We start from the raw sequence: 17,327 nt of genomic DNA, 5'->3' as shown, positions 1-17,327 counted from the left end.
ATTTTAGAAACTACTCAGCACATAAGAAGCTGCCATTTCTGTCCACCATGTGCATTTAAGCCCAATCAGCTCAGCCAGAGGAAAAGGAACTCACAGGTGGAAGGTAGTGGCAGCTCATGCACTGAGTATGGCTTGACACCAAAAGGTATATAAAAAAGGAGAGAAAGTAAATGATTAGATTTATGTGCACTTTAGAAAGCCCTTCTGAGGCTGGAACTGGGGAAGGAATGGAGTGGATGAAAGTAATTGTTGACCTTGCACTGGTGTCAGACTAAAACCACATCCCTCTGGGGCAGAGTCAATATAAAATCTGTAAAAACGTGTGAGTTGCTGTCTTTGTGATTATTTAAAAGCAGCAGACTGAGTTCTTATCTGCACTATGCTTTTTCTTTCAATTTAGCTCTTAGAAAGTACCAAATTCAAAGTAACATTTCCAAATAATGCCCAAGTGAAATAAACACCAATCAGACTGACAGAATATCACATAAAAGATGTGATGTACTCAGGTACTTTGGAATAATCTTCTCCCACTGTTTCCTTATTCATAAATCTCTGAAGCCATTAGAATCAACAAGCAAGTATTGAATTGATGAGTGGAAAAAACTCTTTAACAACCTTACACACACACACACACACACACACAGAGAGAGAGAGGGGGGGGGTTTGGGTGTACTAAGATATATATCCCAAGTTACCTCTGTGAATGCTGCAACAATTTCCCTGAATGAGCACAGAAGCTTATATTTAAGTCTTTATGCCCACAGTAACATGGGAAACTGAATTAATTGTCAGAATCCAAATTACTACACACACAGGGACAAGACAGGGTGCCAATACCACCGGTGCTTAAGGGGAGGGAAGCAAGAAGAGCAGCAGCAGAAAGAAGAGCTACAAAAGCCCCAGGGCATACACAGCCTTTGGATCCTGGTGATAAGATCTGCTAAAGCAGCAATTTTCAGTGAGCCACAGCATATTGGTGTGCTGCGAATGGTTCACAGGTGTGCCACAAGAGTTTTAGAGAGGCTCATTTATTAGTAGGGACATTGGGGGATATGAGCCCCCCCACCAGCAACATGGTGTGAATCGTCCAAAAAATGATGAATTTTTGTGCCTAGTCAGTGTGCTGTGAGATGACAAAGGTTGACAATCGCTATGCTAAAGTGTCAATTGGCATGAATGTGCAAATGATTTTGTTCAGGAAACAATCATCCTTTTTGGAGGACAGAAATATTATCATTAGGAACATATCATTGAGTCATTACAAGACTCAAGACTGGGGAGAAGGTAGAATCTGATTTATTTGGCACAGACTAAGTCAAAATAAAGGAATTTAATGTTCATATTTTCACCAATTTTTGGTTTTATGCTACCAAGGCACTTTGGGTATAACTTTTTACAGAAAAATTGGATATTAGTAATAAAAGAATTGCCAATAGGTGGAGTTCATGTAAAGTTTTCTCTCTAAAAATTTAAACATGCATGTTCCTATGCATCTTCCAAGACAGACTTCACCATCTACTTTCAAATCCTTATTAGCCCTCTTGTTCAGACATGTGAAATCAAAAATCCCCACACTCTTATCATTTCTATTTGAAACACTACTCTGTTCGGGGAGGGGGGAGAGAGAGAGAGAGAGCGCATGCAGATACGGTAGTTCGTACTACAGATATTACATGGTCTTTCACATCTCTGAATGTTTGGTAAAGTTTTCTGACATCATCACATTCAAAAAATATTGCATAAAAGCATCCTTGGTTAAATGTATTATCTCCAATCAGATAGCTCTCATGTAGTTTCTGTGAAATGAATGGGCAGCAAACCTATCATATGATGTAGATTTAGGTCACACTACATGGTACCACAAAGACCAGTACCTTTCTGAGGATGCTCAGACTTCTCCGTGAGATTGTCCTGTCTGCAAGACCCGATCACAGTATGGTGATGGCTAGGGTCTTGCTGGGCAAGAGAAATCCAAGCATACACATAACTTACGAGCACAATCCTAACTGCGCCTTGGGCCGACACAAGTCCCTTTCGTTGGCCCGGGAGGGTGACAAATATGCCGTAAAGCACGTTTGCACCTCCTTACAAGGAAGCCACATCAGCGCAAGGAGATGCACCGACACACGGAGGTCAAATCCAGCCTCCGTGGCGGCTTCCCCACCGAGTCTTGGTAGGCGTGAGGGAGGCGTTACTGGGTGGGGGGAGGGCAGGCAGTTGGTGGCTCCAGGGGCAGGCGGGCAGGGAGAGTGAGGAGGGGCTGGGATCCGGCAATTATGCCAGATCCCAACCCCTTTCCCGGGGAGAATAGAGCAGCTTGAAGCCGCTTCACTCTCCTCAGATTTGGGCCACCTCCAGAGGTAGTGCAAGTCCGAAGAGACCCATATGGGCCAGCAGGCCTTACCCAGGAGTAAGGGGAAAAGTTTCCCCTTGCCTTTGGCTAAGCCGCTTCTGGCCACAATCCTGCGCTGGATACAGTGAAGCCTCCTGGCTTGCCTGTTCCACTGCAGGATAGGTTTGCACCCTTAAGCAATTAATTATATATGAAGAATCCACATAGCACATATAGATGTACTGTATATCCAAAGTGCCAATGTATAAGCAGAAAGCACATCTATATGGGCAGGGAAGATGGGAAGTGTGACAATTTTTGCAAATTGTCCTTTCCTAATGCAGCACCCATGACATATGACATTCTGCAGCATCCCTCTAGAACAGTGTTTCTCAAACTGTGGGTCAGGGCCCACTAGGTGCATCGCGAGCCCATTTCAGGTGGGTCCCCATTCATTTCAATATTTTGTTTTTAATATATTAGACTTTTTGCTGCCATGTGATGAGACTGCATTTGGGGAAATGTTACAGACCTGTACTTTTAACAAGTTACTATGTATATTCTTTTAACAATGCTAGTCAATGGGACTTACTCCTGGGTAAGTGTGGGTAGGATTGCAGCCTAGGATTGTTAAATATGTTCCTGCTCCATGATGTCACTTCCGGTCATGACATCACTTCCGGTGGGTCCTGACAGATTCACATTCTAAAAAGTGGGTCCTGGTGCTAAATGTGTGAGAACCACTGCTCTAGAAACTGGATTATTTGGGGGGCATTAAAGTTCTATTCTTTAATTTGAAGTCTGTTCACTAAAGTTAGGATCTAAGTCCTTGTGTCTGGTGCAAGAATATGTCATTATACTACATATCAATTGGAAAACTGTACAGTACAGGTTGGCCCTTGGTATCTGCGGGAGTTTTGTTCCTTGAATCCCTGCAAATGTCGAAATCCACAGATAACTGAATCAACTTCCCCTTAAAAACCTATGAATGATACTTCTCTGAGAGTTCAGAACCCATGGATTATTAAATTCGCAGGTACTGAATCAATGGATGAGGGCCGACCTGTATATTACACTCATTTTCTTTAGGAGAATAACTATTGATGTCTTTGCAGGTTAAAGAAAAAGAATCTTACCTGTGCTTGTTCTGGAGTTTCTCCTGCAAAGTAAAAGATGTAATGCTCTTCACTAAAGTGCTGAACTACTATCTGAAAACAGTTTGGCCTATTTAAAGGGAAAAAAAAACACAACAAAATACTATTAACAGAATGGCAACAGTGCCACCCAATCTTATGACATACATTGGGTCATCATCCAAATTCACACTGGTTGGATTCAAAGGTTCCCTTCCACAGGAGGAAAATAACTTTAGGATCCAACCTTACATTTGTCATCAATGTTTGCTACCTGAAAGCCTAGGCACAGTTATTTGGGAGTGAGCACTACAGAAGTAATGTAGAACTTCCTAGTAAACATGCATAGGACTGGGATATTTTGTGTACTAAAATAAATTGTTTCCCAGCACAGCTTTTGTAAATTGACATTTACTAAGGTAATTCAACTAGTCTACTTGCAGGATGTGTATACTTACATCAAGGATCTCTGTTTTTTCTTTTTAGATAACAAATTTGAATGACCAATGTGATATAAAGGCTAACCATGATTGGGAGATATACAAAAATGAACAGCATTGAGAAGGGATTGTGACTATTCAGCTGTTGTATACAAATTCTGAATAATGACTTGAATATTCAGTCATTCAGTTCACTTGAATAATGAATTCTGAATATTATTCCTCTGTTTTAGAACACTATTTCCAAGTTTGTTTACAGATAAACCAGAAGTTACTTTTTTCCATTGTCGAGCTCAATCTGGGCTGGACAGGTCATGGACAGATGTCAGTGGCCTCTGCTGGGCTCAGAGGACCCTCTGGAGGCCAGTGGAGCTCCCCTCAGCTCCAGAGGCAATATGTGGGGGGGGGGGCACAGACCCAATCTATGAATAAGTGAATCCGCGGATACAGGGATCCCCTTGTACACAATCTCATATTCATAGCCGCCCTGGGTCCCGTTAGGGAGAAGGGCGGGATAAAAATAAAGTTTTATTATTATTATTATTTATTATTATTCATCCTTCCAATGTCCACATTCTTTGTGCAAATACACAGTAGCCAATCTTTATGCATATTCTCCATTCAGCTCACATTAATCTCAATATGCATATCATTGCTATGAATGGCCACAATATGCTGACCGAAAGAAAGCCAATTAGATGCACAGCACAATACTTTCAAGTTTCAGAGAACATAAAATCACTGATAGCATTCCACTTCATCTTATTGTTTCAATAAATATTTCAAAGAAATAATCTTAATACAAAAGCAAAAAGGAGATTGCTTTAAAAACATTCAAACACATTCTAACTCAAATTTTGCAATTGCTATTTTCAGTATCCTGGGTTGCTGAACCGTAAGTAATCTATTCTTGAAGAACAGACCACTTAAAACATATTTTTAAGAAGTCAGCAAAATACATTTCTCTTATAACTTGCAACACTGATGGAGCACATTTGCTTACTGAGAGAAAAATGATTTCAGTTTTAACCAGTGTATTGATGAACTTATGTGAAATAGGTATGTTAAACCATTATCCACAAAGTAGTGGTTTTACGAGACTCCTTAAGTACACAGAAGTAGCTAAGTCTGTACACTTAAGAAAAAAAGATACTCCAAGACACCAATCAGATGCAGATTGAGTGCACAGTGGTCCCCAGAAATCACAGAATGTTGAGATGTTCAGATACAGGGAGCAGGAACCAGCCTGCTTGGCCCAACTGAGAATTAGAGCCCGGGAAAGGCAGGTTGTCACATTTATTCTTTCCTAAGTCAAGAGAGTTTTTCATGCATAAACCCTTAACGTTCCTTATAAAAGCAGCAAATCGCATCTCTGTTAACCTGCAAGTGATAGGCACTACACTACACATACAAATGTTTGTAAGAAACACAACTCTGCAAAGAATGACAGAAATGTCTTGAAAAAAGCCTATTCAAAAGGATAAACCAATATTACTTCCATCTGTGCATGCAAGCACGCACACATGCAGTCATTTTCTTTATCTACAAATTCACTTATCTGTGATGGGCAAAATCGCCATCTACCTCTCGTTATCTGTGCCTCTGTTCTTGTTATCCACAAATATTGTGCCAGTGCACTTGGGGTGGGGGTGAGGCTCAGTGCAGCTATGAGTAGGCAAGTGGGAAGAGAAGGAGGAGAGACGGTGGTCTCTTCACTAGCAGAAGGCAGTGCCAGCGCCATGCAGGGGGGAGAGGAAATATACTGCCTATACAGTATATGGCCAACAAGAGAGGGGTTTTGGCATCCTGGCAAAAATACATTGGCTCATGGACAATTGTCAGACACATTTGTGTCCACTTCTAGACTTGCCCCACCATCTTGGGCACCATCTTGGAAATTCCAGCTGAACCTCCACAATCCTGGTGATGATGAGAGGCCGATGATGCTAGGCCTCTGTAAGGCTACCTGAGGACTGATCTGGGGCCGGGGCAAGCCCAGAAAAGGAGCCAAGAGACAGGTGGAGGAGAAGGAGGAAGGGTGAAGCAATGCCCTCCCCACTGCTGAATTCTTAAGATTTCGTTGTTGGACCAGCAACTTTCAACTAGTTGAAGGATATCCTGCACGGAGAAATGATTATCACCACAACCTTCAACACACTGAGGGATATCCAGCATGGAGGAGAAAAAATAAGATGTTGGAGATGTTGATGAGCCCTCACTATCATCCAGTCACACAGACTTCAAGTTAAAATTCAGGTTCATAAAGTTCAAAGAATGTATAGTGAAAAGGGTCCCTAGAACCTAACCGCATTTTTCCCAGAGGTTCAATGATTCAGTATCCACTAATTTGGTATCCATTAGGCTTTCCAGGAACCTAACCCTAGCGGAGAACAAGAACCGACTATATATGAAAGGTGTGTTATACAGATGACACTTTTCAGATTGTGAAATAGTAGCTATTGTCTTACCTGCCAAACAGACTATCATGAACGCCATAGACAGAACACACACTAAGATCTATCAGTCCTTTGGGTTTAGTGGCTCGCTTTTCACTTTCAAAATAAATAAGCTGGGCATCATTTCCCTCTAAAATAAAGTACAAGTTCTTCCACCGCTTTCCTTTACCTGTAAATAAACAAAAATATTCAATTATGAATGGAGTGAATATTTCATATTCCTAGCATTCTGATTCTTCAGGTTTTGAAATAAAATTTACTTTGTTTGATGAACCCCAACACAAATGAATACAAGAAAAATTAGTTTGAATAATACTAAACACAATAATAAGTATTTTGATATCTATTCTGCTCCTGTTTAATTTAGAAAGACATTAAATGAACTTTTAGCATTCAAAAAAATTAATATGAACTATATATAAGCATTCCATAATACAAGCATTTAGTCAGTTTCAAAATCCGATCATAGGTAAAGCCAACCAAGAGGTTTAAGTCTCAGAGATCCCTCATAGTTTAGGCTGGGGAATGCCTGTGTCTTCCTGGAACTTGGTATACAGTGGCGGTTCTGAGTGTGAAATGTAAAACTTCAGCTTTAGAAACAGGGGTAGAACAAAAGACAAAAGGACTATGGAAGAGACAAAGAGAGAATCTAGATTTGCCCATTGCCACTGGATCTCCTTGCCATAGCATCTTATGGATAGCAGAGCCTATGCAAGTTGTGAGATAGTCCATGCAGCTGCAAGCCATACTTACTTTTTTTAAGAAGGTATCCTTTTTTAACAATATTTTTATAAAATGCGTCCTTTGTTTTTCGTCGAATTGTATTGTAAATTTCTTTTCCATCCACTGTGTCATTAAGTACTTGTCCTTGATCCTGGAAACACAGAGCCATCAATTTTCAAATCTGAACAGTAAGAATTGTACAATTTAACTATGTCACTACAAAGGTACAGAACATTTTCCCAAAGCCTATGGTAGTTCTTTAAATATTTCGTGTTATGGTAAGATAATCTGTAATTATTACACATATCAACTAGACTCAGGATAAACTGACAGATCTACAGTGCAGTAAGTGTCTCTCTATATTTTCCCCTTTAACTCAGCAAATATAACTTTTCATTTCTTTTCTCCCCCTACTCTCCTCAAAGCCAATAAAATGAAAGAGGAACAAAATAATAAGAGATCAGAATGGGATGGAACCAAGTAAAAGTTATCAAATCAGTTACAAAAAATATTTTAAATAGCCAAATCTTTTAGACCAGTTATGGCAGAGGACCTAGTGATCTGCTGCCCTAAGTGACTTTACAACAGTGCAAAACATTGCACTGCCACTGTACACTATGATGCTCATGGCGCAAGAGGCTACATGGGCATGCCAGAATTGCCTGGACTCTCCACCAGTGCTGGTAAGGTGGCAGAGGGGGCAGTTGGTGGTAGGGAGAAGGCTGAACCAGGGGAGCGGTTTGAAGGTGAAAGGGAGAGGATTATCAGCAGCAGCAGTGATGCACACTGGATCCTATTCCTCTTTCTTGGCCCAGACCTAACCGCTTCCTCTTCTTGGACTTATGCCAGCAAAATAGCTGGCTGGGTCCAAGGAGACCCGTGACTGTATGGCCTGCCAAGAGGTAAGTAAAAGATGTTTTTACATACCTCTCTCTGGCCATCTTATTGCTCTCCCACCTAAGTATGCAACATGCGCTCTGTTGGCTCGGCTGAATGCTATGGACCGGCAGGGATAGGATTAGGGCACAAGTAGTCTAAAAAGTAAAATCATCTTTATTGCTTACCTGCATTGGAACAGGATCTTTAAGATAGTATCCTTCAACAATTTGTTCTTTTCTATAGTGCTCAATGATATCAGCAATACTGTTAAACAAAACACAAAAACAGAACAAGAACAGGAAGTTTTTAAAAAATTAGTACTACTTAACATGATATGACAATCCTTACTAACAAAGGGTTATTTGGAAATATGTTCAGTTGAAAAATGCAATTGAGATTTGTTTTGAAAAATGTGCATTTAGGATGAAAATGTAAACCAAACACATTTTTGCAAAAACCATCAAATTCAAAAACCATTTGTCCCAATGTATCAAAATTCAGTACTATTCAGTACTATTCAATGTATCAAAATTCAGTACTATGAATTCTGAATTCATGCAAATATTTACAAGAGGCAACAACATCAAGTTTACCAATATTCAAAACAGGCAGAAAATTGTAAATTAGCAATTAGCAAGTTTCTTTTTAACTAGGGAAGAATTATGGCACTTTAGCACATAAGTCAATTTATTTACAGGAAAGCAAGACTGCAAAACAGAAAAAATTTCTAACACAGATTATGCAGACTAGACTCTGAAATCAATAAACTATCATGTGAACGTAAGTACTCTCAGTAAAGCTACTTCACTGAAAAACATGCATTCCAATTATCACATGGTTCAAGTTTAAATCATATTTTGAACACCACAGAGTAGGAACTTGACTGAAAAACCTGACATTCCACACAGGTATATTTCTACACACCTGAATAAAGTTGGTGAGCAAAGTTAAATTCAGCTCTTTGCATTTTAAGAACTAATCTAAAAATGTAACCCATGTAACAGAAGTGAAACAACACAATTCAGTATGAAATGCGTGTGAAACAGAAGTATGGTTTGATCAACAAAGCATGTACTATGAGTCTTATAGGTCAAGTTACACCTTTCTCAAAATTTGTTACCCAGATACAATAGGAAGAATATTATTTTGGCAGAACACAAATACCACAAAAAAGCAAATAAAAACACTAAAATAGGCAAAACATCAGTACATAGTGTAACCAAATAAGCCACAGCACATAAAACCCCCAGACAAAGCAGCAGCATAAATAGATATGTCAATGAATATCCATGTTAAAAACAGAACAGCACCTACAGCTACTTCCATTTCTAATGGAATGGAAAATTTATTTTTAAGTATGCTTGTCAACACCACTTTGCCAGACCATCAAGATTATAGACATCTCTGAAGCAGAAAAATAAGAAAGTGTGAAGATAGAAAAAAATATCTCCAAGATACTTCCAACAACAGGAACATTGATGAACATGGAAAAACAAAGGCTGGAAGAATCATAATTCTCACAATTTATATAATCTGTAAGATGGTGGACAAATAAATGTGAGGAATTTAAATGGTTTTTTTAATTGTAAATAAAGTAAATGTACTGTTCTATCCAGTGAGGATTACACTGTATATAAGCTCATCTTCTTTAATTATTCTAATGTATTGTGATATGTTTTAAAACTTTATGCACAACCTAGAGATCCTGACTAGTTCCCAAATAATTTACTATACACTTTCTGAGATGGAGAGTTTGCAGTAATTCAAGGCATGACTGCTAGAATGTTAAGAATCTTGGGTATTTGAACTAATATGATGTTTCTTTTCCAACACAGCTCAGAAAGGTACTTCTAGTCTTTCATAGGGAATTCACTGGAATAACAAAGACCTCCTACTTGTAAACAAGAATATGCTGCTATCAGGAAAATTTGAAAATGATTGGCTCTACCATTAGCTAAATACTGTGTGCATGTTTGGATCTACCATAGATTGATGACTTCAAAGCTGACAAAATGATTACTCTAAAAAACGTAACCAGATGTTGAATGAAATTGTTCCTTTCTCATTTGAATCAAGTGAAAATCAAATCAAGAAGTTAACAAGAAACTAATCTTTATTTTTTTAAAAATGGTATGTAGAAATTATTACATTTGGAATCCAACAGTATTTTCAAAAAAGATTTCCATGCCTCCCCACAAACTCCTTTTTAAACTCCTACCTGTTTCAAAAGCAGTTTACTGTATGGTGTATAAAAGAACTGCTCCAGAAATTTAAGCTCAAAGCCAAATTAGAGCCTGGCCTTCAACTTTAGATGTATCCATTTGTAATGTGAGTATATGCCAATGCTAATCAAATAAATCTATATGGATATTTCATAGCAATTGCAATATATCCTATAATAAAAGCTGAATTATTACAATATTATTTCACCACTGGAAGAGAGATCTTCCTCAATTTATACTTTAGGCTCATTTATTTAACACTTGTAATTCTTGCAAGTTGTATCTCAAAGTCAAATGTCCCTATTCATATCAAAACAGTTTATTAAATAATTTCCTCCTATTTGGCATTCCACCATCTTCACCACCAAACAAAGAGAACATACTTCACTAGAACTCCAAGGCACTGTTCTCTTGTAACCAAGTCAGCCTTTTTGACGTAGTTTCTTCCAAGAGAAATACAACACATGACACAAGTCACTATACTGAAGACACTCTTGCATACCTCATGGTGGAAGCATTAATATATTATGTTCATTTGGGGCACTGGTTTTATCCTACAGAACCTATTATGTAAATTTGCCCTACTTACAAGAACACTTATCAGTGATAAGCAAAATGGAAGAAAATCCTGAAACAGTCCAACTGTACTTTATACTTTGAACTGCCCCAAGTCTTCCCCCACCACCTCCAATGGTCAAAAAGACAGGTTATACATTTAAAAAAGAAAACCACACACATGCACACACACCAAAAGTTGATTCTACCAAAAATGACTAAAAACAAAGGGTGTCTTACTTGAAAGATGGAAAAATCAAACACAATGTTTCCAACTTCAACACCTAACAAGACACTATCTTTTAACAGGCAATAAAGTAATGTTTGAATTGTCAATCCCAATAAGAACCCCTTCAGACTTATTAATTTGAATATTCCTAAAAATCTATACAGCATAATTTAAGATGGCTCCAGCTTAAGTACTTTTTAAGCCTTCTGTCGATATGTTGTTAAACAAATCCAATTTCATGGAAATGGGATTTCTTTTACTGAATCAGGAACAAAAACTTTAGAATCATGTGAAAGTTTTTAAAATGGGAGGCTTCTATCATACCCCTAACAAACTAGAATACTAGACAACGGGGAAAAGATGGTTTACCTTCAGAAAGGCTGAAACTGCTGCTAGCTGGATTTTCAATGAGGATGTCTGGAGGCCAGACAGATTTAATGAAGAAGGAACTCAAGTAGCTCGTATGTGGGGAATGCAAAAGGATCCAATTGTTTAGCCTCATACCATCTTCCACTTGAAGTCCTATGACAGTCCAATGAACTTCTCAGCTAGGAGAACTTGATACTTTCTCAGTCACACCAGCTGCAGGATCTCTAACCACTCAGAAGCCAAGCTGGAAGCGACAGAAATTCTCGGTTGGGATGGATAAGAACTCCCTGGTTCTGCACGATCAGGTTTGGCAAATTCCATCATCTCTGCATGAGGCAATACCCATCTCCTTTGGAAAGGGACTAAACTCATCACTACTAAGAGGTGGTTAATACATTAAGCTCTTAGATTTTAGAACTTGACAATAAGATGTAAATATAGACATATCAGCGCAAAAAAACTCTCCCTCCTAAGATTAATAACCAGGTAGTACATAAGTTATCCAATAAGACAATCCAATGGTTACTTTTTCCTAGTATATCTGCGCTTACAATGGATAAGTGTTATTTATAAGTTAATCCCTAAAGATCTCAGAACTAACATATACCCTAATATTGATTTATTTTTATACATAGACACACAAAAACACACGAACACGCTATTCCTATTTCGTTTGCTCCATACTTGTCGAACACAAGATCCCTTGAAAATGTGATTAAGAACCATATGTAATCCAAGGTTTGTAATATAAAAGGAAAAAGTCAGAAGAAACATTTGTATCAAATCAATAACATGTAGTAGAACATACAGTAGCACACAATTTGTAAAATATTTTAGCCTGTTTACAGCTTACCTGTTATAGTACCTGCCCCCCATCATAAACTGGTTGTTAGGCGTCGGACATATCTTAAAACGTTGTATATTTTCACTGGTTCGAAAGTAGAGAGAGTAATCTCCAGGTGTATTATCAGAGGGTCTCACAAGAAAACTTGACACCTGACCAACTAACACAAAAACAAAACAAAAACATTTAGCTCATCAACAACAATTTCATCTAACAGAGTTATTTAACTTATCTGTAATTTGTCATGCATACTGGGAAATGCAGTCACTTGCAAAAAAATTCAACATCCCCAAGACATAAAAGAACAGTGTCAGTTGCTATCACAACGTTCAGTTTCCTAAAGTTTTTCCTATAACTCCAAAGCAGTGATTTTCAACCTTTTATATCTCATGGCACACTGAAAAGGCACTAAAATGGTCAAGGCACACCACGAGGTTTTTGACAATTGACAAGGCACACCATGCTGCTGGTGGGGATTCACATCTCCCATTGGCCCTATTAATAAATGACCTGCCCCCAAATTCCTGTGGCACACCTGTGGACCACTTGCGGCACACCAGTGTGCCATGGCACAGTGGTTGAAAATGGCTGCTCCAAAGCCATTATAAGAATCTATCCTAAAAACACAAGTTGCATGATTTGTTGTATTGAAAATGACCCTTCCATGACCTGAAGGATACTGTAACTAAAAAATAAAACCTAAGAACACATCCTTACAGCACATTGTCTATGCAAATACTAAAATAAATGGCTTTGTTTGCATTTGTCTTTATGCAATTATCGCATTGTCATAAAAATAAAAAAGGTTTCCAATCATGTCATGCAGTAATATGCAACATGTACTTTTTATATTACAATAGAACACAATACAAGTACCTGTCATCAACAAGGTATAAGCTTCTTGTTTGGAGATCTTCCCATGGAACCATCTTGAAAAATAGGATAAATTAGAAATATTAGAAGCACATTTTACTTTGTTTAGATGACACCACACAATTCTCAATAACTCTTTAGAGAGAGGCAATATTAAAGCACCTCAATTAGAGATTCAATGATACATTGATTATTGTGGAGGCATGCTTGAAAACATCAGCTTGCTGTATTGCTAAACTGTTCAGGAAGTATTTCAAACCACAGATATCCAATGGCAAAAATCCCCAGATTTTCCTCTTCTTTGGCTCAAACTGGGCTATTAAATACTTCAGGATTGCCACAACTGCTCAACTGCTTAGGGTTTAATCTCCTACACTGTAGAAGGCATCAGTTTAGCACACCACCTCCTACTAGAGCCAGCATGAGCCCAGGACAGCTACTCCTGCCCAGTCTGCAGACAGGTAAGGATGCCTACATTAACAGTTTGACCAAGGAAGCCAAATCAAATAACAAGTACAGAAGGTTAAGCATAGTGCCTACTTTCTGAGGAGAGAGGGATCATGGCAGACAGGGTCCATAGTGCAGAGTAAGGTCAAGAACTAAGCTGAAGAAGTTGTGTCAGGTTTCTGTTTCGTTTCCTGCTTGGCAGCCTTGCCATGAAGCTACCTGAAACAGTCATATGGAATGGCACTCTTGGAGGTGGTGAATGCTCAAGACCCCAGCCCGTCTATCCACTGCCCTCTCCAGGGGCTCCAATCCTGAGAACAAGGCTGCTTTCTGCTTGTTTTTAGTTGAGATGGTAGCAGCAATTACCATTACTTTATTCCAGAATAGGGATGAATTAAGAGGAAGGAGTGTTGGGTACAGGGGTCCCTTCACCTGACCATCACATAACTTCAATGCTCTTATCTAGAACAGGGGTGTCCAAACTTTTTGGCAGGAGGGCCACATCATCTCTGAGACACTGTGTCGGGAGCCAGGAATAAAGGAATTAATTTACGTTTAAAATTTGAATAAATTTACAAAAATGAATATATTAGAGATGGAACTTATAAGAATGAATGAAAGTCTTGCAATAGCTCAAGGCCTATAAAAGACCTTGCACAAACAAGGCTGGCCTTTCCTTCACTACTGCTGCAGCATCACAGACATGAAACAGCAAGCAATGGAGGGAGCCCTCATTCCACAGCTCACGCGAGAGGTTGAACAGTTGCCCTCACACTGAGAGCAGTTGTGTCGGGCCAGCTCTGGCTCCAGCAAGTCTCTGGAGAGCCAGGCTCATTGGAGATTGTGGGCTCCGTGGGCTGGATTGGGAGTCCCTGTGGGCCACAAGTGGTCTCTGAGCCGGGGTTTGGGCACCCCTGATCTAGAAGAACATACCCCATTCTTGTATTCCCTAGATCAGGGGTGGTGATCCTAAGGCACGTGTGCTGAAGGTGGCACATGAAAGCATTGTGGACATGCAGTGCCACTCCTTGATTCTTTATCTGCTGCTGGGATAAGTAGTTTTGGGAAGATTTCTGGGTAAGTATACTCTACAAACAGGCACTATTGAGAGGGTGCTTAACATGCATGGAAACCTGGTAAGCTCAGGCTCCATTACCTTCTAAGCAATACAGACTCCTTAAAACAGCAGGGAAGACAGTGAGAAGAAGCCAGGCTCATTGTCTAGAAAGACTATGGAGGCTGGGGCTTTGGGCAGTGTGCCACTGAGCAGCAGAAGGAGCACCAAAAAAGCCAGCTGTGGGCAGAAAGTGAGGCCCCACCATCCTTCAACAAAGAAAAATGGCCAGTGGGTCCTCTGTTAGAGGGACAATGAGGATCATATAACCTAAAGAAGCAGCTACCAAAGGAGGGGCTATTGCCAGTGTGCATAAGGCGTGTGTTGGTACTTCCCTGTCACTCAGCCATCACTTGATGGTGGTTGCTGCTTCCTCCCTACTTGATGAACAATGTAGGGAAAGGAGAACAGCAAATAGCCAGAGGCTTTGTGAAGAGCTGGAAGCAGGCAGGATGGGTGCAACAAGCTCTCCGTGAAGGGAATGGTATGAGCAGCCTTCAGAAATACACACGTCAAAGCAAGGAACATCTGAAAGATGCTAGAAGAGAATAGGGAGGATGACTGGGAAAAGAGTGGCTACTGGCACAGCGGGAGGCCTCTTGGTGAACATTCAGGGAATGTCACTTGTGCCTTCAAGAATGTCACTTGATTGGACAAGTTTCTGGAGGAAAAATCCATTATGGGGTACAAGCCATGATGTGTATGCGCAACCTCCTAATTTTAGAAATGGGTTATGTCAGAATGCCAGATGCAAGGGAGGACACCAGGATGAGGTCTCTTGTTATCTGGTGTGCTCCCTGGGGCATTTGGTGGGCTGCTGTGAGATACAGGAAGCTGGACTAGATGGGCCTATGGCCTGATCCAGTGGGGCTGTTCTTATGTTCTTCAGGAAAGATTTTCAGACTAGTGTGAGGGGGTGCTGCTTCTCACCAATGGAATTGGGCTCCTACCCACCTTGTCGCCAATTTTTTCTTTCACAGCATATTTACTCTGAAGTAAGCCAACTGTGTTCAGTGGGCTGTACACCTGGGTAGTATGCATTGGTTTGCAGTCTTTATCTTCTGTGGATGCAAATGTTCATTTTACGATACAGCTCCAGTATGAGACAGGGCTCAACTGCCTTTCAGGCTACAGCCCTAAGCACACTGACTAGGTTAAGGACAAGATTAATAACAGAAAACGAGAGTCTAAAACTAATCTGAAAAATCTTGCAACAGCAGTATTAACAACTGCATTTTTATTGACATTCATGCAAGTCATTGTTTTTAGTGATGAACAGTGCCTAGTCCTGGGGTCTGCAACCTGTGTTTTTAGAGCCGCATGCAGCTCTTTCAGTGGTCTGCTGCGGCTCCCAAGTGGGGGCTAGAAGTGGGGCACCTTCCCCGCAGCAGCCGCCCAGCGATGTGCTCCGGGCGCTGGCTGCTGGTGAGTGCGGGGTCGGGGCGCCGCCCTCGCTCACAACAGCTCCTTCGGCAGGCAGGGGCAGCGGCGCTCTCCTGCACCTGCTCTCTGCGCCCCACTGCGAGCAGGCGCTGCGGGACAGGGCCGCTGGTGGCGGGCATGGGGGGCGCTTTGCAGGGACCCCTGTGGCCGGGCAGGGAGAGCTGGCAGTGCTGGCGCGGCTGTGCATGGGCTCAGCGGGGAAGGGCATCAAAGGAAGGGGCAGTGGCGTTCTCCCGCATCTGCTCTCCGCGCCCCACTGCAAGCAGGCGCCCGCAGGTGCCCCACTGCAAGCAGGCGCGGGGGGCAGCCAGGCACCTCTTCCCTGCGCCCTTCCTTCCTTCTCCCTGCAGCGGCAGGGGGCTGAACCGCGGGACAGGGCCACTGGTGGCAGGCGCGGGGGGCGCTTTGCAGGGACCCCTGTGGCCGGGCAGGAAGAGCTGGTGGCGCATGGGCTCAGCGGGGAAGGGCGGGTGAAAGTGGGTGAAAGTAGCAAAGAGGGTGACTGAGCACCTCTCTGTCACCCCCTTTGCTAAACTAATTACTATGTAAAAATACAAAGGCATTTCTGAGGCAGATAAGCTGCATTCCGAAGCCTCCTCTGACCGCCCAGGCTGGGCTCTTCTCACCCTGGCGCCGTTCCCCTGCACAAAGCAGGCAGGGGGATCCTTCAGCTCCATCCCTCTGAGTCTGGCAGGCTTCGTTATGCCCTTTGCCTTAATGTTGCCCCCCCCCACTGCAGAAGAGATGGGGTGACCGACCCTGGAGCTCCCTGGAGTGCGCCTGCAGGGAGTGCACACTTTCCTGGGAGTAAACCCCATTGAACTGAATGGGACTTACTTCTGAGTAGGCAAGCTTAGGATTGGGAGCCGACTCCGGAATCAGCCCCTCTGGCCTTTGTGCGATTTCTCTCCTGGTCAGTTTGCCTAAGCATGGAAGTCAGTCCCTCTGAAACCGACAGGGCAGACTTCCCAAAAGAAGTCTGAGAGTGGAGGATGTGATCCTAATACTACACACACTGACTAAGGAGGAAGCCCCATGGAAATCAGAGAGGCGCTTACTTCTGAGTAAGCTTGCATAAGTCTTCCCATTGCTTCGATTCAGAGCAAAGCAGCATCTGTCGGATTTTTTTCCCCTCCCCTGACTCCACTTTGGAGTCAAGTGAAATCCCATTGATTTTAACACACTATAGTTTTTTTATACATAGCATAAAGGTAAAAAAAACCTATATATGCAGTGTTATCTTCATTTTAGATGTCAAGAGGCTTTTG

At 41.3% G+C, this 17,327-nt stretch overlaps 1 protein-coding gene across 1 annotated transcript in view; it reads right to left on the bottom strand.

The window, feature by feature from the left end:
• Positions 1–17,327, bottom strand: part of RASA1 (RAS p21 protein activator 1) — a 65,055-nt gene that overhangs the window by 22,383 nt on the left and 25,345 nt on the right. The window contains exons 7-12 of the mRNA XM_066618092.1: positions 13,059–13,111; positions 12,192–12,342; positions 8,149–8,227; positions 7,115–7,235; positions 6,374–6,530; positions 3,469–3,556 (exon numbers count right to left, since the gene is read on the bottom strand). Coding sequence (XP_066474189.1) covers positions 3,469–3,556; positions 6,374–6,530; positions 7,115–7,235; positions 8,149–8,227; positions 12,192–12,342; positions 13,059–13,111 — 649 coding nt within the window. The remainder of the gene's footprint in view (positions 1–3,468; positions 3,557–6,373; positions 6,531–7,114; positions 7,236–8,148; positions 8,228–12,191; positions 12,343–13,058; positions 13,112–17,327) is intronic.

The sequence above is a fragment of the Tiliqua scincoides genome, chromosome 2 (assembly GCF_035046505.1).
Source record: "Tiliqua scincoides isolate rTilSci1 chromosome 2, rTilSci1.hap2, whole genome shotgun sequence".
In the NCBI taxonomy this organism is placed as follows: Eukaryota; Metazoa; Chordata; class Lepidosauria; order Squamata; family Scincidae; genus Tiliqua; species Tiliqua scincoides.
The sequence above is the reverse complement of the archived record's forward strand: the minus strand, read 5'-3'. Positions and strand labels throughout refer to the sequence as shown.